The sequence below is a fragment of the Physeter macrocephalus genome, chromosome 18 (assembly GCF_002837175.3).
Source record: "Physeter macrocephalus isolate SW-GA chromosome 18, ASM283717v5, whole genome shotgun sequence".
NCBI lineage: Eukaryota > Metazoa > Chordata > Mammalia > Artiodactyla > Physeteridae > Physeter > Physeter macrocephalus.
In genome coordinates, this window is record NC_041231.1 from 43,242,650 (window position 1) to 43,265,899 (window position 23,250).

General features: G+C 58.5%; 3 protein-coding genes across 4 annotated transcripts; all 3 read left to right on the plus strand.

The window, feature by feature from the left end:
- Nucleotides 1–12: 12 nt before the first annotated feature.
- On the plus strand, nucleotides 13–7,394 carry LOC114484307 (cadherin EGF LAG seven-pass G-type receptor 3-like). The gene is made up of 7 exons (XM_055080085.1): nucleotides 13–1,048; nucleotides 1,153–1,301; nucleotides 1,557–1,672; nucleotides 1,976–2,134; nucleotides 2,681–2,881; nucleotides 3,679–4,564; nucleotides 6,136–7,394. Exons 1-7 carry the CDS (start codon nucleotides 911–913, stop codon nucleotides 6,161–6,163), a joined length of 1,677 nt encoding a protein of 558 aa, XP_054936060.1. The 5' UTR covers nucleotides 13–910; the 3' UTR covers nucleotides 6,164–7,394.
- A 1,525-nt stretch (nucleotides 7,395–8,919) lies between these two features.
- Nucleotides 8,920–18,961, plus strand: SLC26A6 (solute carrier family 26 member 6). Its single transcript, XM_055079616.1, has 21 exons — nucleotides 8,920–9,004; nucleotides 10,788–10,946; nucleotides 11,029–11,168; nucleotides 11,409–11,519; nucleotides 12,068–12,231; nucleotides 12,428–12,592; nucleotides 13,000–13,152; nucleotides 13,465–13,547; nucleotides 13,632–13,779; nucleotides 14,052–14,165; nucleotides 14,336–14,413; nucleotides 14,738–14,833; nucleotides 14,925–15,031; nucleotides 15,200–15,269; nucleotides 16,237–16,329; nucleotides 16,415–16,519; nucleotides 16,872–16,964; nucleotides 17,773–17,949; nucleotides 18,156–18,210; nucleotides 18,466–18,602; nucleotides 18,826–18,961. The coding sequence occupies exons 1-21, from the start codon at nucleotides 8,982–8,984 to the stop codon at nucleotides 18,838–18,840; spliced, it is 2,286 nt and encodes a 761-aa protein (XP_054935591.1). The 5' UTR covers nucleotides 8,920–8,981; the 3' UTR covers nucleotides 18,841–18,961.
- Nucleotides 18,962–19,161: 200 nt separating this feature from the next.
- Nucleotides 19,162–22,802, plus strand: TMEM89 (transmembrane protein 89). 2 transcript variants are annotated; one of them, XR_003676945.2, is made up of 2 exons: nucleotides 19,162–20,621; nucleotides 22,595–22,802. XR_003676945.2 is itself a non-coding variant. In XM_007115367.3 (2 exons), exons 1-2 carry the CDS (start codon nucleotides 21,934–21,936, stop codon nucleotides 22,778–22,780), a joined length of 480 nt encoding a protein of 159 aa, XP_007115429.1. In that variant the 5' UTR covers nucleotides 21,899–21,933; the 3' UTR covers nucleotides 22,781–22,802. The 2 variants fall into 2 exon arrangements, 1 of the variants encoding a protein (XP_007115429.1); XM_007115367.3 differs by lacking the exon at nucleotides 19,162–20,621 and adding an exon at nucleotides 21,899–22,227.
- The last annotated feature ends 448 nt before the right edge of the window (nucleotides 22,803–23,250 follow it).

A 23,250-nucleotide genomic window follows, 5' to 3' on the forward strand; every position in this document is an offset into this window, starting at 1 on the left:
AGTCCCTCTCTGGCACCCTTGCCTTACTCTGGCCCCACAGGTCTGTCTGTGCCCTGCTGTCTCTCCAGTATCTCCCAAGGCCTGGGTGGCTCATTTTGCCCTTTGCCCCATGCATTTCCACCTACCTTCCATGCTTTCTCTTATGCCCCACCCCCAGCTTTCATTCTCTGCTTTCCCCATATCCCCTCATGGTTCCCTGAGTACTCTCCTGGTTCTTTCTGTGACCTCCCGACTCCCCTAGTGCCCTCCTGAGACCTCCATGTTTCTGTGTGAGTTTCTTTCCCTCCACGTCCCCTGCGTGTCCTCCCATGTCTCCCGTGTGAGCCCTGTGTGACCCTCACTGTCCTGTGTCCCTTCACGTTCCCGCGGCAGGACCCTTCGCAGCTCGTTTCTACTCCTTCTACTGGTCAGTGCCTCCTGGCTCTTTGGCCTCCTGGCGGTCAACCACAGCATCCTGGCCTTCCACTACCTCCATGCCGGACTCTGTGGGCTCCAGGTAACTCTGGCGCCCCTCCCTCACCCTGGACCAGATGGGGCTTCAGTAGGGTGGGGCCCAGGGCCTTGACCCCAGGCCTAGAGCTGACTCCCACCTGATGGCTGACACCAGACTACTGCTGATCCTGGATTGACCTTCACCAGTGCTGAGGCTCCTGGCCGCTTGCTGGTCCACATTGACCTTCACTGACCCCGGTCACTCATGCCACTCTGACCTCTCACTTCCTCTGCTGACTTTCCCTGATTCCCTTACTGGGTCCCCCCTTGGGCTTCTCACTGCCTCACTCTAATCTGCAATGACCGATCCCACTTGCTGACCCACAGTGACTTACACCAGACCTACCTGACCCCCTTGTGGCCCTACTCTGACCTCTGCCTCATTTCTGACCTCTCACTGACCTTTACTATCCCCTCAATGATCCTTGCTGACCCGCAGGGCCTGGCGGTGCTGCTGCTCTTCTGTGTCCTGAACGCAGATGCTCGGGCTGCCTGGACACCAGCCTGTCTGAGCAGGAAGGCAGCGCCCGAGGAGGCCAGGCCAGCACCTGGGACGGTGAGGGGCTCTCAGGGCCAGGGAGTCAGGGTGGGGGCTCCGGGAGGCCAGGGTTTGAGGCTTCTCCAGGCTGGCTCACACTCCTGTCCTCACCACCTCCCCAGGGCCCCGGGGCCTACAACAACACGGCCCTCTTCGAGGAGAGCGGCCTCATCCGCATCACTCTGGGCGCCTCCACCATCTCCTCAGTGAGCAGTGCCCGCTCTGGCAGGACCCAGGACCAAGACAGCCAGCGGGGCCGCAGCTACCTCAGGTGAGGGGAGGGGCCTCCTCTTGAGGCGGGCACACAGCTCAGACCAGCCCCACTTTACCAGGTCCTCGGGGTGGCTCCACCCATCTCAGCCATCTGGGCCTCTGCTGCTGCCTCTGCCCCAGATACCTCCTGCCATACACCCAGGGGTGCCTTCAGAGCCATTCCACATGCACCTGACTGTTTACTCACGGACACACCTGCCTCCAAAGCACCCCATCACATCCCTCTTTGATGGGGGGGCTCCTGCATTTCCAGGGACAATGTCCTGGTTCGACATGGCTCGGCTGCCGACCACACTGACCACGGCCTCCAGGCTCACGCTGGCCCCACTGACCTGGATGTGGCCATGTTCCATCGAGATGCTGGTGGAGGTGGGAGCCTGGCCCAGGGAGGAGGGAGGTAGAGGGTCTCTCCCCTGTTCCCCATTCTTCTGCCCCAAATTGGGAGCAGCAGCTGACTATGCTGGGGTGAGCTCCTCCGAGGTCACGGCCCCAGGAAGCATCTACCCACCCAAGCCTGGTTCTCCTGGCAAGTCCCAGCCCTTCTGTCCCTACCCCCACTCCAAGCTCTCTCCCCAAAGCCCCAACCCCCTTGCCATAGCCTTTCTCAAGACCCCCAAGTCCCTCACCTCCCCTGGCCACCACTGTGTCTTCCTCCTGATCTCCCAACTCCAGGTGCAGACTCTGACTCTGACAGTGACCTGTCCTTGGAGGAGGAGAGAAGTCTGTCCATCGCATCCTCAGAAAGTGAGGACAATGGCCGGACGCGGGGGCGTTTCCAGCGTCCACTCCGCCGGGCAGCCCAGAGTGAGAGGCTCCTTACACACCCCAAAGGTGATGGGGCCCTCTGACCCCATGGGCGACCAAGAGATACCCCATATTCTATTTGGTGTGACTCAGAAAGCCTGCTATCCCCTGAAGATTCCTGGGACCGACTTATTGGGAACCTGGGGTCATCACTGGGCCCCCACATACCTCTCCCCATCCAGCCTCCCAGCAGAGTTCTGCTGGCTAGAGACCCAGGAGCAGCCCAGGCAACAGAAGAATAAGGTCAGGGATGTTATAGGGTGACATGTCGTCCCTCCAGCCCCTCCTCTTCCCTGAGGGCTGGGATTCAGCCTGGTCTTCCTGACCCCTCAGCCATCAGGTTCCCCCACCTCCAGGCTCTATCCACCTCCAGTCAAGAGTAGGGGGAGCTTATCAGTATCCCCCTCACTGGATGATTCCATTGATCTCTGAGACACACTCTCCTATTCCTACCTCTGCTCCACGAGAAAGACCCAGATTTCAGGAGTCATTAGGGTTAGGGGGCCACTGAGTCTGGATCACAGGGGTTGTGAGTCACTGGGGTGACTCCTGTTATCTGCCCTGGCTCCACAGATGTGGATGGCAATGATCTCTTGTCCTACTGGCCAGCCCTGGGGGGATGTGAGGCTGCTCCCTGTGCTCTGCAGACCTGGGGCTCTGAAAGGCGCCTGGGACTGGACACCAGCAAGGACGCAGCCAACAACAACCAGCCGGACCTGGCCCTGACCAGTGGAGATGAAACCTCCTTGGGTCGGGCCCAGCGCCAGAGAAAAGGTATGGATCCCTGACTTTGGCCTGTGCCTCAAGGACCCCGGGGACTGCCCATGCCCTGAGCCAGGGGATTTCATCCTCCTAATCCAAATAGCCTCACAGGGATCCTGAGAGCTTCCCTTGCTCTGATATGGGGGTTTCTGTTCCTCTGCGCTGCTTCACAGTCCCAGGGGACTGTCTCATCCTGACCTGAGAATTGCCTGTCCCGCATACCCTGGCCTGCGCCACGGACACCCCAGAGGCCACTCCTGCCTCAACCGGGGGGATTCCTCCCCCTCCCCCAACCCCAGTCTGCTTTGCAGGGACTATAGGGGCTGCTCTGCCCCAGATCTCAGAACTTTTGCTCTAACCTGGAAGGTTTCTGCCACCTTATCCTGCTTTACAGGGGCCCCAAGGGGTTGTCCCTGTCCCAACTCAAGGGGTTTCTCCCTTCACCCCTGCATCACAGGGACCCCAGGGACTGCTCTTGCCCCAACCCTGGGCATTCCTGCCTCTTTGACCCTGGCCTGCATTACCAGGGCCTGCGGGCTGCCCCTCCTCTGACCTTGGGGGGAGGTTTGCCCCTACCCCTGCACCACGGGGACTGCCTCTGTCCTGACCCCGGGGATTGCTGCCTCACTCTTACCCCTATCCTGCAGCCTCTCTGGGATTCCCAGGAACATCCTCTGTCTGTACCCCCTCCCCAAAGGGTTTCTGCCCCCAACCCTGTGTCACAGGGATTCCAGAGGCTGCTGCATCCCTAGACCCAGGGAGTTCCTGGCCCCCATACACACACTGTCCCCCGTTTGTTCCTCCCACAGGCATCCTGAAGAACCGATTGCAGTACCCGCTGGTGCCACAGACCCGGGGCGCCCCTGAATTGTCCTGGTGCCGTGCAGCCACCTTGGGCCACCGTGCTGTGCCAGCTGCCTCCTATGGTCGCATCTATGCCGGAGGGGCCACTGGCAGCCTTTCGCAGCCAGCCAGCCGCTACTCCTCCCGAGAACAGCTGGACTTGCTCCTCAGGCGGCAGCTGAGCCGTGAACGACTGGAGGCCCCTGCCCCTGTTTTGCGTCCCCTGAGTCGGCCAGGCTCCCAGGAACGCCTGGATGCCATGCCAGGCCGTCTGGAGCCCAGGGATCGGGGCAGCACCCTACCACGGAGGCAGCCACCCAGGGACTACCCTGGTGCCGTGGCTGGCCGCTTTGGGTCACGGGATGCGCTGGACCTAGGGGCGCCCTGCGAGTGGTTGAGCACGTTGCCCCCGCCCCATGGTGCCCGGGACCTTGACCCACAGCCCCCACCTCTGCCCCTGTCTCCCCAGCGGCAACTCTCAAGAGACCCCCTCTTGCCATCCCGGCCCCTGGACTCTCTGTCCAGGAGCTCGAACTCAGGGGAGCGGCTGGACCACGTGCCTAGCCGGCACCCCTCGCGAGAAGGCCTTGGGCAACCCCCGCAGCTGCTCAGAGTTAGGGGAGACCCAGCCAGTGGCCCTAGCCACGGCCCCTCCACAGAACAGCTGGACATTCTCTCCTCCATCCTCGCCTCCTTCAACTCCTCAGCTCTCTCCTCCGCCGTGCAGTCCTCAAGCACACCCTCGGGCCCTCACACCACTGCCACGCCTTCTGCCACAGCCTCTGCGCTTGCGCCCTCCACACCATGCTCTGCCACATCCCACAGCATCTCGGAGCTGTCACCCGACTCAGAGTAAGCAGGGTCCGGCCACCTGCTCAGACCCCCATCAGTTTAGGGCAACCTCCCATGCATCCTGCCCTGTATTCTGCCACAGAATGGGGTGGGGTTTGGCAGAGAGCGTGGGCTACCCCAGCTGTTGCGCAGCCAGAGCTCCACAGCCTGAGGGCAGAAATCTGGCAGCGAATGGGGTGATTAGCAAGAACTTGCTGGCTGTATGACTGGGGCCGGCACCTCCTGGACTAAGGAAGAGAGTGAGGTGCCTTCCAAAGGGCTTGAGCTAGTGGAGGGGGGAAGGCAGGAGCCAAGGCCTAGAAGCTGGAGGTAGCCTGGTATGTGGAAGGGGCAGGGAGGCGAGGAGGCTTTGCTTGGGAGGCTTTGCTTAGGGTGTAGTATGGGATAAGGAGGGACCAGAAGTAGTGCCAGGATGTAGGTGCCTTACGTGCCAGGCTGAAGAATTTACTTTGAGAGGAAATCATTCATTCACCTACGCCTTCAGTCAATGTTAAGTTCCTCCTGCCTATGGGCACTGTGGGGTAGGACACAAAGGAATTGAGTTGGGACCCGGTGCATCTCAGAGTAGGGGATGGCAGACATACCTGGGAAGCAGCTGGGTACAGGAGTCAGAGACGGAGTGGGGAGGAACAAGGAATTACCAGGTCTTGGAAGCCAAAAGCAGAGTTGAGTTTTAAGAAGGAACATGGGCTTCCCTGGTGGCGCAGTGGTTGAGAGTCCGCCTGCCGATGCAGGGGATACGGGTTCATGCCCCGGTCTGGGAGGATCCCACATGCCGCGGAGCGGCTGAGCCTGTAAGCCATGGCCGCTGAGCCTGCGCGTCCACGTCCGGAGCCTGTGCTCCGCAACGGGAGAGGCCACAGCAGTGAGAGGCCCGCGTACCGCAAAAAAAAAAAAAAGAAGAAGGAACAGCTAGGTCAGGCTCTGTGGAGGTCTGTAGGGTGAGAGAAGGCTTTCTGTAGGTGGAGGGAAGGAGACCCTGGGTTTGGGGCAGGAGACCAACAAAAACCCTGAGCAGAGATGGGGGAGAAGATAGGAAGGAGAGAGGGGCAGGAGATTTGGGGACCTGGTGTCCAGGGCTCTGGAAGGATGCTGAGGTGGGGATGAGAGGGAGCTGTGAGCACCACCTAGGTCCTCCTGCAGCCTAGCCTTAGGGTCTGTCTGTTGGGGGAGGGCTGAGGTAACTGAGCAGGGGTTCAGGCTCTGGACTCACACTTGACCTCTCTGAGCTTCAGTTTCCTCATCTGCAAAGTATGTCTGTGGTAGCAAACTCTTTGAGGTGTGGAGATTTTTGAGACAAAATCTGTTAGGTGCTTAACAGAGTCTGTACATAGTAGGTGCTCACTAAGTGCTTAGAGAAAAGACATAGGTGGCCAGCCAAGGGGCCTTGCTGGTGAGTCTGGGGGTCCAGAATGGGTGAAGGGCTCTGAGAACCCCAGAATGGGCATAAGCACGCTAGGGACTGAGAGGCGAAGGTGATGGGGGAGGTGGCCCAGGTCTGGTTTGGTGGGGGAGTCCAGAGGCACCTGACTCTCAGCAACCACCTTCGATCTCCACATTCATCTTTGCAGAGTTCCCAGAAGTGAGGGTCACTCCTGAGGGGCAGACGTGCAGATGAGGACCAGCCGAGGGCGGTGGAGGATTTGGGCTAACAGAAGAGACTCCAGGAGTTGGGGGCTGACCCCATGGCAGCCTCCTATACCCCCGCCCCCCAGCTCTCTCTGTTGCTGTAGTGCTGACTGTCCATGTGAGCAAGCGTGTAACATGTGCACGGAATGAGGGAGCTGAAGGGAGGACTTTTATACGTTTTGTACCTTTGTAACCAGAGAAATATGCTTATGTTATTTTTCAGCTTTTCTGTCTCCCGGGGTTCTGAGGCTGGGCTGGGAGGGGGAGGGGGACAGAGGGAAAGAGGTGCAGAGTTTCCACCCATTTGGGTCCCTGGCAATTTAATTGTTCTTTCCTCTCATCTTACTGGGGTGGATTCAGACAGGAGGGGTAAATTCTCCCCCCGCCCCATTCCCTGGTTGATCTGAATATTGTCAGGGCCCAAAGTGCAGAATTAGTCTTTGCTTTTTCTTGGATGTCCCACAGGCCAAACTTTTGGGACTGGGGGTTGGTCTTGGAAACAGGGGTCCTCTGACCTCCTCACAGGGGCTCGCTCGCTCATGCCGCCCCTCCCCGTGGATGTGTGTGTTTATTATGTGGAGTCCCTGCCACTTACTGCCTTATGACCCAGGACTGATGCTGTGGAGCGTTGATGGAGCAGCAGATGTCATGTTTACAGATCAAGGCTTCCCTTTCTCCCATGGGGAGGGGCTCAGGCCTCTATTCAGACATTCCTGCAGAGGGTGGATGGAGGGGTCACAGCCCCTGCCCCTGCTGTGAACAAAAGTTGTCTGTGGTGCCATTTAATTCCCTGACACTGCCCCCTGCTAGAATTTATTCTGAAGGGTGGGGTAGGAGGGGGAGCAAGGGGAGCAAAAACAAGGGAATTAAAGACTCAGAATGTAGGTGCCACTGCCTCCCATGTTTACAGGAGCCTCCCTGGCCCTAGGCACCCGGGCTGCAGGAAGTGACTCTTCCATCCCTCCTTTATTCCCTTGTAAAGGGAAAAATGACTGTTAGGACCCTGTTCACAAACTCTCACTTTTATTACTTTGTCTGATGTCCAGAACTGGGGACTTTAAAATTTTGTTACTTTGTTTACAGGTCAAGACTTAAAACATTCTTCACCTTTGTTTACAATTTAAAACTTTGAACTTTTACACTTTGTTTACAGTTGAGAATGTTTTTTTCCCTTCGTTTACAAGTGAAAGGTAGAGAAAGTGGGAGAGGGGCTTGGAGGACCCACCTGTGAGGACCCTGAGCCTGGCCATCTTGAGGGGTTTCTAACCCCTAGCCCTCCCAGGCCAAAGGTCACCCCTGAGTCCCCTGCTGAACAGCAGGCCTAGAAGGCCTCGAGAGTAGGCATCCTCTTCCCACTGGGAACAGTGGCCATGCAGGGTTGTGGAGGGTCCCTGCAGACACCCACCTCCTTCATGCATACTCTTGGGAGGCAGTTTCCAAGGAGATTAAAAGTTCTACTTTACTGACTGGTGCCAAATCCCGCCAGCCAGGACCCCAGCTCTCCTTACCCAGAGTGACCCCAGCCCTTGAAGGGTTGAGGGGCCTGCTGTGGGGAGAGGGGGCTGTCCTTGCTATGTCCTAGGTTCTGTAGATGCCCCTCTCTGGGGGTCCCCCCTTCTCCAGCCCAGTGGCTCCTTTTCCTGTCTGTGTAAATTGTTCCGTGAAGCCGCGCTCTGTTTTGGGAATAAACTTCTATAGAAAATGGTTATTGCCTCATTCTGTTTGGGGGTGGGGGGTAGGAGGGTGGCTATGAATGATTCAGGCTGGGCTGACCTTTGGGAGAAATCTGAGCACTGCCCCCTCCCCCCTCCCCAAGAATATTCGGCTATTTTTAGCTCATTTCATTGGAGATTTGGACCAGGTTTCTATCTCTTTCATCCTGAATTCTGTCCCTTCGCCTTGAGGTTGGGCCTGAAGTATGAGCACAGGTGCTGAGAGTAAGGCCTGGTCAAGGCAGGAACATGATGGCTTCCTCAGTCCGCAGGGCCTGCAGCCCTGACTTGGCATTTGCCCTGGCCATCAAACCGACCCTAGGAACTGCCCTCAGCCCGTTGACAGCACTGACCCCCCGCCAGCCTCTCAGACTTGGAGCTGCCAGGACATCGCGTTCCTCAAGAACTCAGGCAGAACGGGCCTGTTGCCGGGCCAGTGTTATGTGCGGGGGAGGGGAACCTCGCAGCCTTTAATGTCGGCGTGCCCAGCGTTGAAGGGAGGCCTTTGAGCCTCTTCGGTCTCAGAGACAGTGCCAGGTCTCAGGCGGAAAGCCTGAGTGAGGGTGGCGCCCTCAATTGGAGGCATGAGAGGCCCCATGGACCCGGATACCACACGGAGAGATAAGGCTCTGGTCACCAGCCGCAACCCTAGACATCCTGCTCCGCGTCCCGCGGGGACCCTCCGCAAGAAGCCGGGACCTGGTGGTATCGGCCCCACCCTACTCAGGGACCTGGGGCCGTGGCTACGGCCAGGCCAGCTCGGGTCCTTAGTCCCACTTCTGCGGTAACAACCGGCTCAGGGAGGAGAGCTAGGCGGGCCACGAGGGGGAGCACAAGCCAAGCCGCAGGGGGAGGAAGGGGTTAAATTTCCCTCCTCAGGGTTCGCAGCGCCGGGAGACCGCCCCTTAGGCTCCGCCCCGGCACGCTGACTGGCCCAAGCCTTCCCCGTCCTGCCCGGGGATTGGGCCCTGGGAGCGCGCCTCAGGCCTCGCCCCCGTCCCGGCCCCGCCTTTCTGGCCGCAGCGGCCTCTCGCTCGAGGTGTGGGGACTACCGCCTCTCGGTTTGCCCACCCGCCATGGGGCTGTCGGAAGCGCCGGGGTGAGTGCAGGGCGGGGCCCCGGTTCCCAGTGTTCGAGTCCGCGAGGCGCGGGCCACCCCTTGGCCCCCGAGCAGGCTCCCGGCTTGCATTAGCTCGGAAAGGGTACCGCCGAGTCCCGAGCAGGCATTTCCCGCCTGCCGCGCCTAGGTTTACCGCTTTGTCGATTTTCTGCAGGCGGCTGCCCAACCGTAGCGAGGGATGGGGCGGGAGCCGGCGCGATCTCAGCCCCTGCAGGCTGTGCGGAAAGCCGCTCGAGCGCCGTCCGAGGGCTAGCCGGGGGCCGCCTCCCGGCGGCTGTGTGCGGAGGAGCCCCGGCCCAGGAGGTGCGCCGGTGCGGCGCGTTGGGGCCCGGGACGTGGCCGCTAGAGTGTCCATAACCGGGGCCTGGGTCCACCCAGGGACGCAACTTGTCCGGGAATGTACGCTCCGGCCCTTCTGGCCGCTGGGCCCTCCTAGAGGGAGGGGTCAAGGATCTAAGCCCCTCCCTCCAAGCACGGGTTCGACGGGGGGAGGGGTGGCGGGAGTGGGAGCCCTTAAAGACCTCGAGTGACTCACAGAGGAGGGGCCACAGGGCTCAACGGGGACATCCAGGTTAGGGGCCCTTTCCAGGTGAGCTCCTGCCCCTCGGGTGGGAACCTCACCATAGGTCAGAGCTTCTCACAGATCAGAACTTTCCTGATAGGTGAAGCCTTTCCCAGCAGGGGAGAGCTTCCCTCCAGGTAAGATTCCCCCCTCTGAGATCCATTCCCAGGTGAGAGTTTTCTCCCATTACAGGTGGGAGCCTCGCCCAGGTCAGAGCTTCCCTTAGGTGAGAATACCCTCCAGATCAGAACTTTCCTGGCAGGTGAAAACTTTCCCTGCTAGTGAAAGCTTTCCCCCAGGTAAGCGCTCCCCCTCCAAGAGCTCCTATTCCCAAGTGAGAACTATTTTTGGGACAGCTTCCCCCAGGTAAGAACTGCCTGCCCCCCTTTCCCCCCCAGATCTCCTATTCCCAAGTGAGATCGTTTCCCTTAATCAGGTGGTAGCCACTGGGCAGATCAGAGATTCTCCCCAGGACAGAACTTACCTAGCTGGTGAAAACTTTCCTGTCAGGTGAGAGCTTCTCCTTAGGTGAGATCCTGCCGGAAATCTATTCCCAGGTGAGATTGTCCCCCCTTGAAATGGGGGCTTCTCTTTCCAGGGGGAAAACTCTCCCTCCCGGTGAGAGCCATCCCCTGGCTTTCCCAAATTAGGCCTGAGCTTGTCCAGGTCTACAACCTGGACCCTGTGGCTGGAGGCCCCGGGGACAATCTTAGCCCCAACACTTTCCTTCTCATAAAGTCTTCTCATGTGAAGAGAGACTTGCCTGGTTTGCTGGATTCCTTCCTTGTGTGTGCTCTCAGACAGCATGCGCTGGGCTCGTGGGGCAGCTGGATAAGGACTCGGACTGGACTGGGATTGGCTGGAGAAGAGTTGGGGCTGGGGGGCGGGGGCTGGGAGGGACAGTCAGCCTGGAACCTAGATTGGTGAACACTCAGGGCTGGACTGAAGTGTGGCTTGTGTTCATCCTGCTGCCTCTTTGTGGGAGACCTTGGCCCAGCAAGAGTCTTCCACCAGCCAAAGTTCAGGTACTACCCCTTCCTGGGCCTGGGCATAGGGCCTGCAGAAGCCAGCTGGGGGGTTGGACCTACCTAGATCTTGGGACCTAGAAAAGTCAGGTGGGTGACTCTGTGGTCCCAGGTGGAGGTCTAGGGGAGGTTGGGCCAGGAGTGCCCTCACTGTGTCTCTGGCCTCACCACCCAGACAGAGGGACACACAGGCACTGCTGTCCACAACGCAGGCAATGGAGCTGAGGAGGCGAGATTACCATGTGGAGCGGCCACTGCTGAACCAAGAACAGCTGGAGGAGCTGGGGAGCCGGAGCTCAGCAACTGGGACCCTCCAGTGGCGAACCTGGTTTCAGTAAGGCTGAGGTGGGGTGGACTGGGGGCACTGGCAGGACTCAGGTAGCCCCTGTCTGTGATACCTACCCTTGTGTCCCCAGGTGCTCCCATGCTCGGGCCCGAGCCCTTCTGCTCCAGTACTTCCCAGTTTTGGCCTGGCTACCCCAGTATCCTGTGCGTGACTGGCTTCTGGGTGACTTGTTGTCTGGCCTGAGTGTGGCCATTATGCAGCTACCACAGGGTGAGCCACCCTTGACATGGAGACTGTACCCTCAACCCTTGGATGATGACCCCGACCCTTCCAGGCCCTGGCCTGTAATCTGTGAACCACTGCCTGCCCCCGCCTCCCCCCACCCCTCCGCCAAAAGCCAAAAGCATGACCCCTGCCCCTGGAACTATGGCCCATGACCCAGGGCTGGGATTTCCTCATCCTTTCAAGACCCTGGCCTCCAAGTCTACATTGCTACCATTCCACCTCCAGGCCTGGCCTATGCCCTCCTGGCTGGACTGCCCCCCGTGTTTGGCCTCTACAGCTCCTTCTATCCTGTCTTTATCTACTTCCTGTTCGGCACTTCCCGGCACATCTCCGTGGGTGAGTGGAGCCAGGAGGATGCCCACATTCCCCACGGAGGACAGGGTGAGGGAGGGCTGAGCAGGGCAAGGAAACGCAGGGAACAGGGAGGGAGGCATTGATGCCAAGCCAATGGGAGACTGGCCCAAGAGTCATTCCAGGCAGGACTGGGCCTCTGACCGTGGAGACAGATTCAGGTTACCTAGAGGCCCTGGCCCAGGAGGATACAGGTGGGTGAAGCAACTCAAGGGGCCCAGACTTGGCACAGACCTGAGAGCCTGAGACAGGCCATGCCCCCTTCCCCATTCCACTTTTCACAGTGGGAGTGGTCCTGAGACAGTGGACACAGGTGGGACAAGGTAGATGATGCAGGGCCAACATTTCTAGCCACACTCAAGAGCCTTTGAACTTAGAGTTCATACCTGACTGCCAGCGCTGCCTCTATTTGCACAGCAAGTCTGAGGATATGGGTCTAGAACTGGGTGTCTCCTGGCCTCTCCCTTAAGGCCAGGACTCCAGGGCAGGGCAGTGCCCCCTCCCCTTCAGACCACCCTGATCTGCCCCTGCAGGCACCTTTGCTGTCATGTCCGTGATGGTGGGCATTGTGACAGAATCACTGGCTCCGGATGAAGCCTTCCTGCAGGCCTCGAACTCCACTGTCGATGTGGCGGCCAGAGATGCTGCTCGGGTGCAGGTGGCCTCCACACTCAGTGTCCTTGTTGGCCTCTTCCAGGTGCGGAGCAGTCAGGAGTACAGGCCCCTGACTGCCAGACCCACCCCTCACCCCATCTGCCAGGTCCCCTGAGTGTCTGGCCATCACCATCTTCCTCTTCCTCATCACTCATCCCCCTCTGCTCCCACCTGCCCTGGGCTCTGCCCTGGCCACCCCTAGGACCCTCTCCTCCCCGACTGCCCTGTGCACCCTACAGGTGGGGCTGGGCCTGGTCCATTTCGGCTTCGTGGTCACCTATCTGTCAGAGCCTCTGGTCCGAGCCTATACCACAGCCGCGTCTGTGCAGGTCTTCGTCTCGCAGCTCAAGTATGTGTTTGGCCTCCATCTGAGCAGCCGCTCTGGGCCGCTGTCCCTCATCTATGTGAGTGAGGGTGGGAGGAGGGAAGGGTGGGAGGAGGGAAGGGTGGGTGGGCCCAGGACCTTGAGTGCTGGCTGTGACCCACCCTCCCCTCAGACAGTACTGGAGGTCTGCTGGAAGCTGCCCCAGACTGTGGTCGGCACCATGGTCACCGCAGTTGTGGCAGGGGTGGTACTCGTGCTGGTGAATCGGGTGAATGACAAGCTGCGGCGACAACTGCCCATGCCGCCGCGTCTGTGCAGGTCTTCGTCTCGCAGCTCAAGTATGTGTTTGGCCTCCATCTGAGCAGCCGCTCTGGGCCGCTGTCCCTCATCTATGTGAGTGAGGGTGGAAGGAGGGAAGGGTGGGAGGAGGGAAGGGTGGGTGGGCCCAGGACCTTGAGTGCTGGCTGTGACCCACCCTCCCCTCAGACAGTACTGGAGGTCTGCTGGAAGCTGCCCCAGACTGTGGTCGGCACCATGGTCACCGCAGTTGTGGCAGGGGTGGTTCTCGTGCTGGTGAAGCTGTTGAATGACAAGCTGCGGCGACAACTGCCCATGCCGCTCCCCGGGGAGCTGCTCACGGTTCGAATTCTGGTGGGGGGTGGGCAGGGGGAAGGGCAAGTGAGGAGTCCCTGCCTTGTGGACGTCCCCCAGATGGTTAAAAGACTAGTTGGCATGGGCACTGAGGACTGGGGGGACCACAGCCGACAGCCCCTGACAGCATCTCCATTTTCCCAAAATGGTGGTGTCCATCTCTTACCCTATCGCTGACTTCTGCCCACCCCTCTGAAGGTTTCGCTTCAGGCCTCTCTCTTTACGCCCAAAGTGATTTCTCCATCCCCCTTAACGGTGGTGCCAGCACCTACCTCCCCTGACTCTGTCCTCTCCCCGCAGCTCATCGGGGCCACAGGCATCTCCTACGGTGTGGGACTGCAGCACAGATTTGGGGTGGACGTCGTGGGCAGAATCCCTGCAGGGTGAGCTCCGGCCCCTGTCAGGTCAGGGAGGGTTGGGTGGCCAGGGCCACAACGTTCCTTTGGCCTCACAGATGCCCCTCACAGGCTGGTGCCCCCAGTGGCCCCCAGCCCCCAGCTGTTCGCAAGGCTTGTGGGAAATGCCTTCGCCATCGCTGTGGTTGGGTTCGCCATTGCCATCTCGCTGGGGAAGATCTTCGCCCTGAGGCATGGCTACCGGGTGGACAGCAACCAGGTCTGGGGAATGGGATGTGGGACACAGAGGGGGCAGGTGTACAGAGACCCCAGGGCCTGGGGGGATGGGGTATCGGGTGGGAGACAGGGAAACAGCAAACAGATGTGCTGGGGCCACATGGGGGACTGAGGGTGGGAGAGCAGGACACATGGGACAGCGGCCAAGTCTTTGGGGGCTGCTGAGTGCGGATGGAGGTTGGGGATGCATAGGCCTGGACACAGTGACCACACACTGCTAGTGATGTGTCCTCACACCTGCACTACCCCCATCAGGAGCTGGTGGCACTTGGCCTCAGTAACCTCATCGGGGGCATCTTTCAGTGCTTCCCTGTGAGCTGCTCTATGTCTCGGAGCCTGGTACAGGAGAGCACCGGGGGCAACACACAGGTGGGCTGCAGGTGTGGGCTTGGGTGTGCATCTACACACACACTGCTTTGCCTGGGTGGTCCTACCCCCTGCTCTCCCCCCTCCCCCCTACTCCCCCTTTCCCCCTGCTCTCGCCTTCTTCTCCCCTACACTCCAGCCCACCCATCTGCCCACTCACTCCCACTGTACAGGTGGCTGGCGCCATCTCCTCCCTCTTCATCCTCATTATCATCGTCAAACTTGGAGAACTCTTCCAAGACCTGCCCAAGGTGAGCCGCCATCCTGCACCCAGCCAGGCTTGAGGGCCTTGGCCAGGCCAGGGACTCAGATCAGTCAGTCAGGGCCTGGGTGAGGGGGAGGGATACAGGGTCATGCCCTGTTTTTCAAGCTTGAGATCTCTGGGTTGAGATTTGGAGTTGACAGGCAGGGGTAAGAACCTTTGAGAGTGAGACCCAAGTTGTTAGGTTCGGGGGCAGGAGGTGGTTAGTGTCATTCGGGGTCATACCCAGGTGCTTGAGGACAGTCTGGCTCATGCCGGGTGGTCAGCATCCCGCACCTCTCAGTAGCTCCTGGTGACCCTCCCCCTCCCGCAGGCAGTCCTGGCTGCTGCCATCATCGTGAACCTGAAGGGCATGTTGATGCAGTTCACCGACACATGCTCCCTCTGGAAGGCAAATCGAGTGGATCTGGTGAGAGGCCTGGGAGCCCAGGGGTGGGGTCAGGGCCTTCAGCCCCAGTGACCCTTCTAGACCCTGTTGACTACTACCCTTCTATTTTTAGCTCATCTGGCTGGTGACCTTTGTGGCCACCATCCTGCTGAACCTGGACCTTGGCCTGGCAGTTGCGGTAGTCTTCTCCCTGCTGCTCGTGGTGGTCCGCACACAGCTGTGAGTCACCCCTTTGGTTCCCCCCTCATTCCAGCTGGTGAGGGAGTGAGGTCCATGCTGGTTTCCCCCAGCTTTCCCACATCTTGGGGGGTGACCCAAGGCTCCTTAGAACCCCCTCATTGCCCCCTCTCCTAATGCCCCCCTCTTCTCACACTCTCTCTTTCACAGGCCCCACTACTCTGTCCTGGGACAGGTGCCAGACACAGATATTTACAGAGACGTGGCAGAGTACTCAGAAGTGAGTGGCAGGGGCTAAGCCAGAGGATGGCGTGGATGGGGTGGGACAGAGGCAGACGGGGCCATCCCTTATCAGGTCCTTGCGTACTTGGCAAGGACACGGGGGTGGGGCGCTAAGGGTGCTTTGGTCCTTGGAATTTCAAGGGAGGAATTTGGGTCTCTGACCCCCATACTCAGAGTATAGGCCTTAGGGCTTGGGGGAGGAGTCTGTCTTAGAGGCAGCAGTACAAGCCCCGTCCTGCAGAGTAGCCCTGGGTCAGGAATGTAGAGGGGCAGGATCTGGTGCACGAGGATGAGGATGTAGGGGAGGCTGTTTGCTGACCTGATCAGTGAGGTTACTGAATCTCCGTCCTTTACCTCCTGAGAAGTCTCACGTCAAGCCCTGGGAACAAAAGTGGGGGCTCTGGAATAAAACAAGCTCATTTTCCCTGATGGAGCCTTGAAGGCTGAGCACAGTATGATGAGGCAGAGTGAGGGAAGGACATGAGGGGAGAAGCTCAGCTGGGGGGTGGCGCAGGGACATTGTTCAGGCCCAAAGGCCGAGCAGAGACCTGGAGTGTCCTGAGCGAGGTGGGAGCTGGGGAAGGCTTGGCTGGGCTGGCAGCTGAGGAGGGTCTCTCTGTCCACAAACAGAAAACAGACCCCAGTGCTGGGGTTGGAGACCCAAGCGGAAGCTAAGAGCCATTGAAACCTGGCCTGGGTATTGGCAGACGGACAGGGGAGATGGGGTGGGAGAGGTTCAGGATGCCCTGGAGGAAGAAGCAGCAGCTCTGACAGGCCCAGCTGAGGGGTCAGGATGACCCCACCAGCTCCTGGGAGGGCATGGGCCACAGGCCAGGCCTCTGTTGGCTGGGAAGCAGAGGGTTGGTGATGGCAGGTAACGGGGTACACAGGGGAGGAAAGAAAGAGAGCAAGATGCAGCTAGGAGAGACAAGGGCTCAGCCACCCCCAACCTGACCCGTCCCCAGGCCAGGGAGGTCCCGGGCGTGAAGGTCTTCCGCTCCTCGGCCACCGTGTACTTTGCCAACGCTGAGCTCTACAGTGACACGCTGAAGCAGAGGGTGAGGCCTGGGGTCCACACGGGGAGGGGCAGAGGGTCTCTCACCTCCCCAATTTCCACATCCCCTGCCCTGCCCTTTGCTCTAGTGCGGTGTGAATGTGGACCACCTCATCTCCCAGAAGAAGAAACTGCTCAGGAAGCAGGAGCTAAAGCTGAAGCGACTTCAGAAAGAGAATAAGCTCCCAAAACAGGCAGGGGCCCTTCTGACCCCACCGGCCTTTATCCCAGCCTCCTGGCTTCTCACCCTCATTCTTCATCCCTCCTCCTCTCTCCCTGATGCCCCCAGCGACCCTGCAGGTCAGGGTTCTGCGGGCAGTTTTGTTTTTCTCCTGCCTCTGAAGCCAATGGTGGTGTGAACCATCACAGTCCTCTTCCCAAAGTAGGTCAAAACCCCACAGCCTTCAGCCTGGCTGCCCTGGGTCCCAAGCTTCAGCTCCTAGTCCACCTGCCTGCCCAAAGCCAGGGGACGACACCAGGCCAAGGCCTGGTTGTCATATGACACCTGGGACACCTCTTTCCTGGTCCCCCTCTTTCCTGGCCTAGGCTGCTGCCTCCAAGGGCACTTCCATTTCCATCAATGTCAACACCAGTGTCACAGACATCGAGAGCAACGATGTGGAGGGCTCCAAGGCCAAGGTGAGGCTGGAGGTGGGAGAGGGGCCAACCATGAGCTGCAGGGATGAGAGTGCCCATGTGTGGAGTGGAGTGATGGATCAGATGCTCTACAGGGAGATCTCTAGTGATATGCCATAGAATTCTGCTTGTGGCCCTCTGGTCTGTAATCTGAGGCCTAGCCAAAGACCTTGAATTTGTGCATTCTGCAGGACTCTGCAGTCTGTGTTCATGGGCAGAGGGGAGGGATTGGGCATGTGGGAAAAATCTGGGATCAAAGGGTACATGAATCTCAGAGGCTCAGGCAGGACTTCCCTGGCAGGCCAGTGGTTAAGACTCTACGCCCCCAGTGCAGGGGCCATGGGTTCCATCCCTGGTCAGGGAAGTTTCACATGCCGTGCGGCACCCCCCTCCCCCAAAAAAAGACTCAGGCAGGGTGCCAGGATATCTGTGTGTGCGCGTGTGTCCATGTATCTCTTCTGATTTGTCCCCATCCTCAGTCCGTCACTCTGGCTGACTGAGGATGGGGTGTGGTCTCTGATGCCCTTCCTTCTTAAGTGTCCCTATTAAGTATGGGCCCAGGAGGTAACAGAGCAGTAGATGCATGTCTGTGTGTGCTCCTGGAGTCTGGGCACCCTCTCCTGTGTGTCCCCATGTGTCCCTCCTGTCTTTATATACAGGCTCCCTGTCTCCATATCCTCATGTGTCCACTGCATGCCCCATATACGTGGCCATTTACACGTCTGATCCTGTGTGTCTCTGCATGTCTGTGTATGTTCCCTGCCTTCACCCCCCGTGGGCGGCCCTTGCAGTGTGTCTGGTTTCCCAGCAGGTGAGCGCAGGGACTGAGCTAGAGGATACAGCAGCCAGGGGTCAAGAAGATGCCAAGGCCCCAGACATGTCCTCACTGAAGACCCTGGGCCTGCCTCAGCCAGATTTCCACAGCCTCATCCTGGACCTGAGCTCCCTTTCCTTCGTGGACACTGTGTGTCTCAAGAGCCTGAAGAATGTAAGGGTCTAGGGGCACCCCTAAGAAGGGCCTTGGGGGAGGACAAGGCCCTTCAACCCTGACCCCATAACTAATTCCAAGAGCCCTCTGAGCCTAACCCCCAACCCTCTGAGCTCCCCCTCTGAACTCCCTCCCCCCAGCCTGCCCAAGTCCCCCTTCAGAGCCCCTGAGCCTCCCTCTGAGTCTGGCCCCCTTTTCTGCTGCAGATTTTCCGTGACTTCCGGGAGATCGAGGTGGAGGTGTACATGGCCGCCTGCCACTGTGCGTGGGGTGGACACAGCAAGAGCGGTCTGGGGAGGGGGTGGGGATTCTGGCCAAGGAATCTGCCAGGCAGCACAAGGAAAAAGTCTTTCTCTGAAACTGGAGGTCAGAGGTGTCCTGGGAGGGAGGGGTCAAGGGTCAAGAGTTGGTGTTTAGCTATAAGCCTCAGGGGTGGTGGTCAGGGTGACATTCCGCCAGTGCCTGGGTGTTCCTGGGGGTTCTGCGGGTCAGGGGAGACCAACTCCTTGCCTACAGCTCCCGTGGTCACGCAGCTTGAGGCGGGGCACTTCTTCGATGCATCTATCACCAAGCAGCATCTCTTTGCCTCTGTCCACGATGCTGTCATCTTTGCACTCCAACACCCGAGGTCCAGCCCCGTCAACCCTGTTTTGGTGAGCTGACCTCTGTTGCTGAGCTCTTTTTGTTTATCTACTGCTTGTCCCATCCTGACCCCATTTCCAGGAAGTCCACCCTTCCTGGTTGCCTCTGATTAGCTCTGCCCCCAGTGGATCCACTGCCTTCCCCTCCTGCCTTTAGAGGTAGCTGCTCCCGGGGGAGGAGGTAGTACGTGTCCTTCAGAAACTGACAGGAGCCTCTCCTCCTCTCCCTGCCCAGGTTACCAAACTCTGATCGTGCTGCCACCCTGCCTGAGACTGCCCACCTCTGGAGGTTGCAACCGGGTACCCGTGAGGACCCTCTACCCCTGGGCTGCCTCCAGATGTCACCCAGGAGTCCCCTCCGTACGCATGCACATAACTCAGGGATGGAGGTCCTGGGACTCCAAGTTCAGCGCTCTAGGCCTGGGATAAGGCACTGGCCAAGCTGGAGGAGCATGCATGTTTTTAGCCTCAGGAATAAAGATTTGTTTGCCCAATGCCAGGCTCTGCTGTGGCTTGGTGGGGGCTTGGCAGGGGCAAGGGTATAGTCCACAGCCCTGGCTCCTGATCCTTCTTATGTCCCAAAGTGGGAATTGGGGTTGGAATCTGGGGGGAAAGTTCGGGGAGGGCAGGGTCAGGCAGGAGGAGTGTGGAGCAGGAGGGAGAGCTGCGGGGCTAGGCCCAGGGTGGGGGCGTCCCAGGTCCAAGTTCCTCCCCAGCCACGCGCAGCCCTCAGCACCTATGTCCTCAGCTGTAAAATGGTTGGAATCAGAGCTGCTTCTCAGGAATGACCTGTTCTCAGGGACCCCTGATGAGGTGCAGGGCAGGCCTGGCGCTACTGGGCAGCCCCTGGAGGGTGTGGTGTGAACACCTGAGCAACCAGCTGAGGAAGCACAGGGTATTCACAGGTGTTGCTGGTCTGCACTGAGAAGTAAGAATATGGGAATTCCCTGGCAGTCTAGTGGTTAGGACTCGACGCTTTCACTGTCAAGGGTGAGGGTTCGATCGATCCCTGGTTGGGGAACTAAGATCCCACAAGCAGCACACTGCAGCCAAAAGAAAAAAAAAAAAAAAGAAAAGAAAGAATGTGCATGATTGATTTACTGGGGAAAAATGCTTATTTGTATAATTAGATCACCTGGGCTTTGCAGGTCACCGTCAGCCAAGAACCACGTGTTGATTTCTGCCATAAAACACCAACATCTGGGCATGTGGCCCAGTGGGCAGCAATGGGCCTTCAGTCCAGCTGATACTGAGTGACTGGGGGCCAGGGTTGTGGGGGTCGAACCTTTCTGGGCCTCAGTATCCTCATCAGGAGAGCAGAAATGGTAATATACCCACTTCATGGGTTCCTCAATGAGTATTAAATGAGTAAATGCCACAAACAGCTTGCAACAGTGCTGGGCTCACGTCACCTGCCAAAACAAGTGAGCCTGCCGTTCGCAGGTCCCGACCAGGTCCTGGGCTCTGTGCTGGACCAGTGGACAGAGGCTGCCCTGCCCTGCAAGTCACAGAGGCACCTCTTGCCTGGCTATTTCTATCCTGGCCTGTGTCAGTGCCCTGCTCTGTGTTCACAGATCATCTGTCCTTTCCCCACTCCCAAAACCTTGCCCAGGAAGTCAGGGCTCTTTGTCACACTGCCTCCAGGCACCAGGAACAGCGCCGGGCACAAGGAAGTGCTTGGTAAATACTGGTTAATTGAACCTATGTACTGGAGTGGAAGGTAAACCTCAAACATGAACTTGCAGATACAGGCAGACCTTGTTTTATTGCACTTCGCTGATACTGTGTGTTTTACACATTGAAAGTTTATGGCAACCCTGAGTCGATTTCAAGTCTTTTGGTGCCATTTTTCCAACATCATTTGCTCACTGCATGTCGCTGTCACGTTGTGGTAATTTCAAACTTTTTCATTATTATTATGTTTGTTAGGAGGATCTGTGATCAGTGATCTTTGATGTTACTACTGTGACTCGCTGAAGGCTCAGATGATGGTTAGCAATTTTGAGCAATAAAGTGTTTTTTTAAATTAAGGTATGTACCTTTTTTTAGACATAATGCTATTGCATGCTTAATAGACTACAGTGTGGTGTAAACATAACTTTTTTTTTTAAGATGTTGGGGGTAGGAGTTTATTAATTAATTAATTTATTTTTGCTGTGTTGGGTCTTGTTTCTGTGCGAGGGCTTTCTCTAGTTGCGGCAAGCGGGGACCACTCTTCATCGCGGTGCGCGGGCCTCTCACTATCGCGGCCTCTCTTGTTGCGGAGCACAGGCTCCAGACGCGCAGGCTCAGTAGTTGTGGCTCACGAGCCTAGTTGCTCCGCAGCATGTGGGATCCTCCCAGACCAGGGCTCGAACCCGTGTCCCCTGCATTAGCAGGCAGATTCTCAACCACCACGCCACCAGGGAAGCCGCTAAACATAACTTTTATATGCACCGGGAAACTGAAAAATTTGTGCACCTCGCTTTATTGTGGTGGTCTAGAACCGAAGCACAGTATCTCCAAGGTATACCTGTACTTGGAAATGCTTTGAAGAAAATGAAACAGGGTCAGGAATTCCCTGGCAGTCCAGTGGTTAAGCCTCTGTGCTTCCATTGCAGGACGCACGGGTTCAATCCCTGGTCGGGGAACTAAGATCCCACATGCCACAATGCGGCCAAATAAATAAATAAAACAGGGTCATGTGAAAGAGAAGGGACTGTGTTACCCAGGATGGTCATGGGAGGGAGACTCAGGGAGCAGGTGACACTTGAGCTGAAATCCAGCTGTGAGAGTTCTCTTTCTAGGACAGTGCTCCTAGTGTAGGGAACAGCAGGTGTGTTCAAAGAACACCAGGGTGGCCTACAAGAGGCAGGAGGGGAGACCAGAGCACAGAGCACCTGACAGGCCAGGATGAGCCTTCAGGCTTTATTCAGAGAGTGCGCACCCACATTTTTGAGTGCTCACTGTGCTGCGACGTGGACCATGGGGCTGAGTCTGGGCGTAGGGGAGCAGGGAGCTGTGTGCTTAGCTTGGTTGGCCTGTGGTTGGTGCTGCCACTGGTGGAGAGCAGCATTAGGAGCTGTGGGCGTTAGAATTTTAGGGTTTGTATGTTAGATGAGGAGGAGGGAGAGGGGGAAGGAGGCATTCTTTCATTCCTGGGCCCCAAGCCTGCCCTCCTCCCTGGCCCTGGAATCCTGCCCTGCCGCCGCCCCCCCCCGCCCCGCCCCATATTTTCTGGCCAGGCCACCCCTCCTGAAAGCCATGGCCCCAGCTGGAACCTACTGCCTCACCTGCCCCTGGGGGAGGAGTGTTTGCCCGTTGCCAGGCGCCCAGGTTCCGGCCCCTAGTACTTGCAGCAGCCATGCTGCACGCACAGTCCTTCCTGCCATGGCTGCTTCTGTTAGCGATGCCTGTCCGCACCCACACCTGGTCACGGCCCCTGTGGTACCAGGTGGGGCTGGACTTACAGCCCTGGGGGTGCCAGCCAAACAGCCTGGAGGGTTGCCAGGGCAGCCTGGGCTGTCCTGGCCATTGGATGGGCCTGGGGGTGAACCGCATCTACCCATTGGCTGGGGTCACCATCGCCACTACCATGATGCTGATGCTCAGCCGTGCGGTGAGGCAACGGCGGCGCTCACAGGCCACTAAGAGTGAGGTGAGCATGGCACTGCTCTGTCCCCACAGCCTCCTACCTCTGTTCATACCCAATGAGCTCATAATTCTCTACCCATCCTCCTACTCATGTCCTGTGGGCCTCCTGCTGCCCCTCCCCCATCACGCACACCCCAGGGTCCCTACATCTGTCCACACCCAACAGTCCCTGGCCATTTCCCATGGGTAGTACCCTGCCCCATCCTCCCTCTTTAATATCCCTATTCCTCATCCAGCCTCCACGGGCCCCTTGACCATATACTAGGCCACAGCAGACCCTCCACGATCCTCCGTCACCCTAAGTCCCCCTTCCCACCACACCTCTGTCCTGTTCCACTGTTCTCACTCCTGCCTCTTGGTCCTATCCTCAGCATCCGCAGGTGACGGCTAACCCCTGTGCACCCTGGAAACGACGGACCCCGATCTCTGACCGTGCCCTACTCCTTGGGGTCCTGCATATGCTGGATGCCCTCCTGGTCCATATTGAGGGCCATCTGCAGCGTCTAGCCACCCAGCAGCGAACCCAAATAAAGGGGACTCCTGCCCAGAGCGGGTGACCCAACATACTCCTGTCTTTGCCTGGTGGCCTGTTGGGGCGGGGATGGCCTGAGGCTCTGGGCCAGGCTCAGGCCTGTGTGTCTTATTCTCTCCAGGCCTGTCTGGACCCTGTGCCCCTTTTCTACTTTTAGAGCCAGCACACCCATCAAGGCCTCGGTGCCCATCGATGGCTGGGCAGGTGGCGCCCGAGCTGGCTCACACTGCTCCATTGCCCACACCAACTGACCCATCCTCTCTAGGGATCCCACTCATAAATACAACTGCTCCTTTGGGGCTCCTCAGGGGCCCCCAGTGTGGTGGGAGAAGACTTGGCCATCAGGGCAGATGTGGGTGGTCCAGAGAGGGCAGCCCAGAGGTGACCACCTGGCTGAGTCAGCTAGGGCTCCTGGTTGAGCCTGCGGGGCCTGAGCTGGGGCTGGGGGTAGAGGGAGGGCTCTGGCTGCCTTCATCTTTGTGACATCTCAAACAT

Excerpts from the sequence above, each read along its gene's own strand:
- LOC114484307 (XM_055080085.1), top strand. The coding sequence starts at position 911 with ATGATCCTTGCTGACCCGCAGGGCCTGGCGGTGCTGCTGCTCTTCTGT. Across the intron at positions 1,302-1,556 it reads CGGGGCCGCAGCTACCTCAG|GGACAATGTCCTGGTTCGAC; the intron begins GTGAGGGGAGGG and ends CTGCATTTCCAG. Across the intron at positions 2,882-3,678 it reads GGCCCAGCGCCAGAGAAAAG|GCATCCTGAAGAACCGATTG; the intron begins GTATGGATCCCT and ends TTCCTCCCACAG.
- SLC26A6 (XM_055079616.1), top strand. The coding sequence starts at position 8,982 with ATGGGGCTGTCGGAAGCGCCGGG. Across the intron at positions 14,166-14,335 it reads GCACCGGGGGCAACACACAG|GTGGCTGGCGCCATCTCCTC; the intron begins GTGGGCTGCAGG and ends CCCACTGTACAG. Across the intron at positions 15,270-16,236 it reads ACGTGGCAGAGTACTCAGAA|GCCAGGGAGGTCCCGGGCGT; the intron begins GTGAGTGGCAGG and ends ACCCGTCCCCAG.
- TMEM89 (XM_007115367.3), top strand. The coding sequence starts at position 21,934 with ATGCTGCACGCACAGTCCTTCCTGCCATGGCTGCTTCTGTTAGCGATG. Across the intron at positions 22,228-22,594 it reads CACAGGCCACTAAGAGTGAG|CATCCGCAGGTGACGGCTAA; the intron begins GTGAGCATGGCA and ends TCCTATCCTCAG.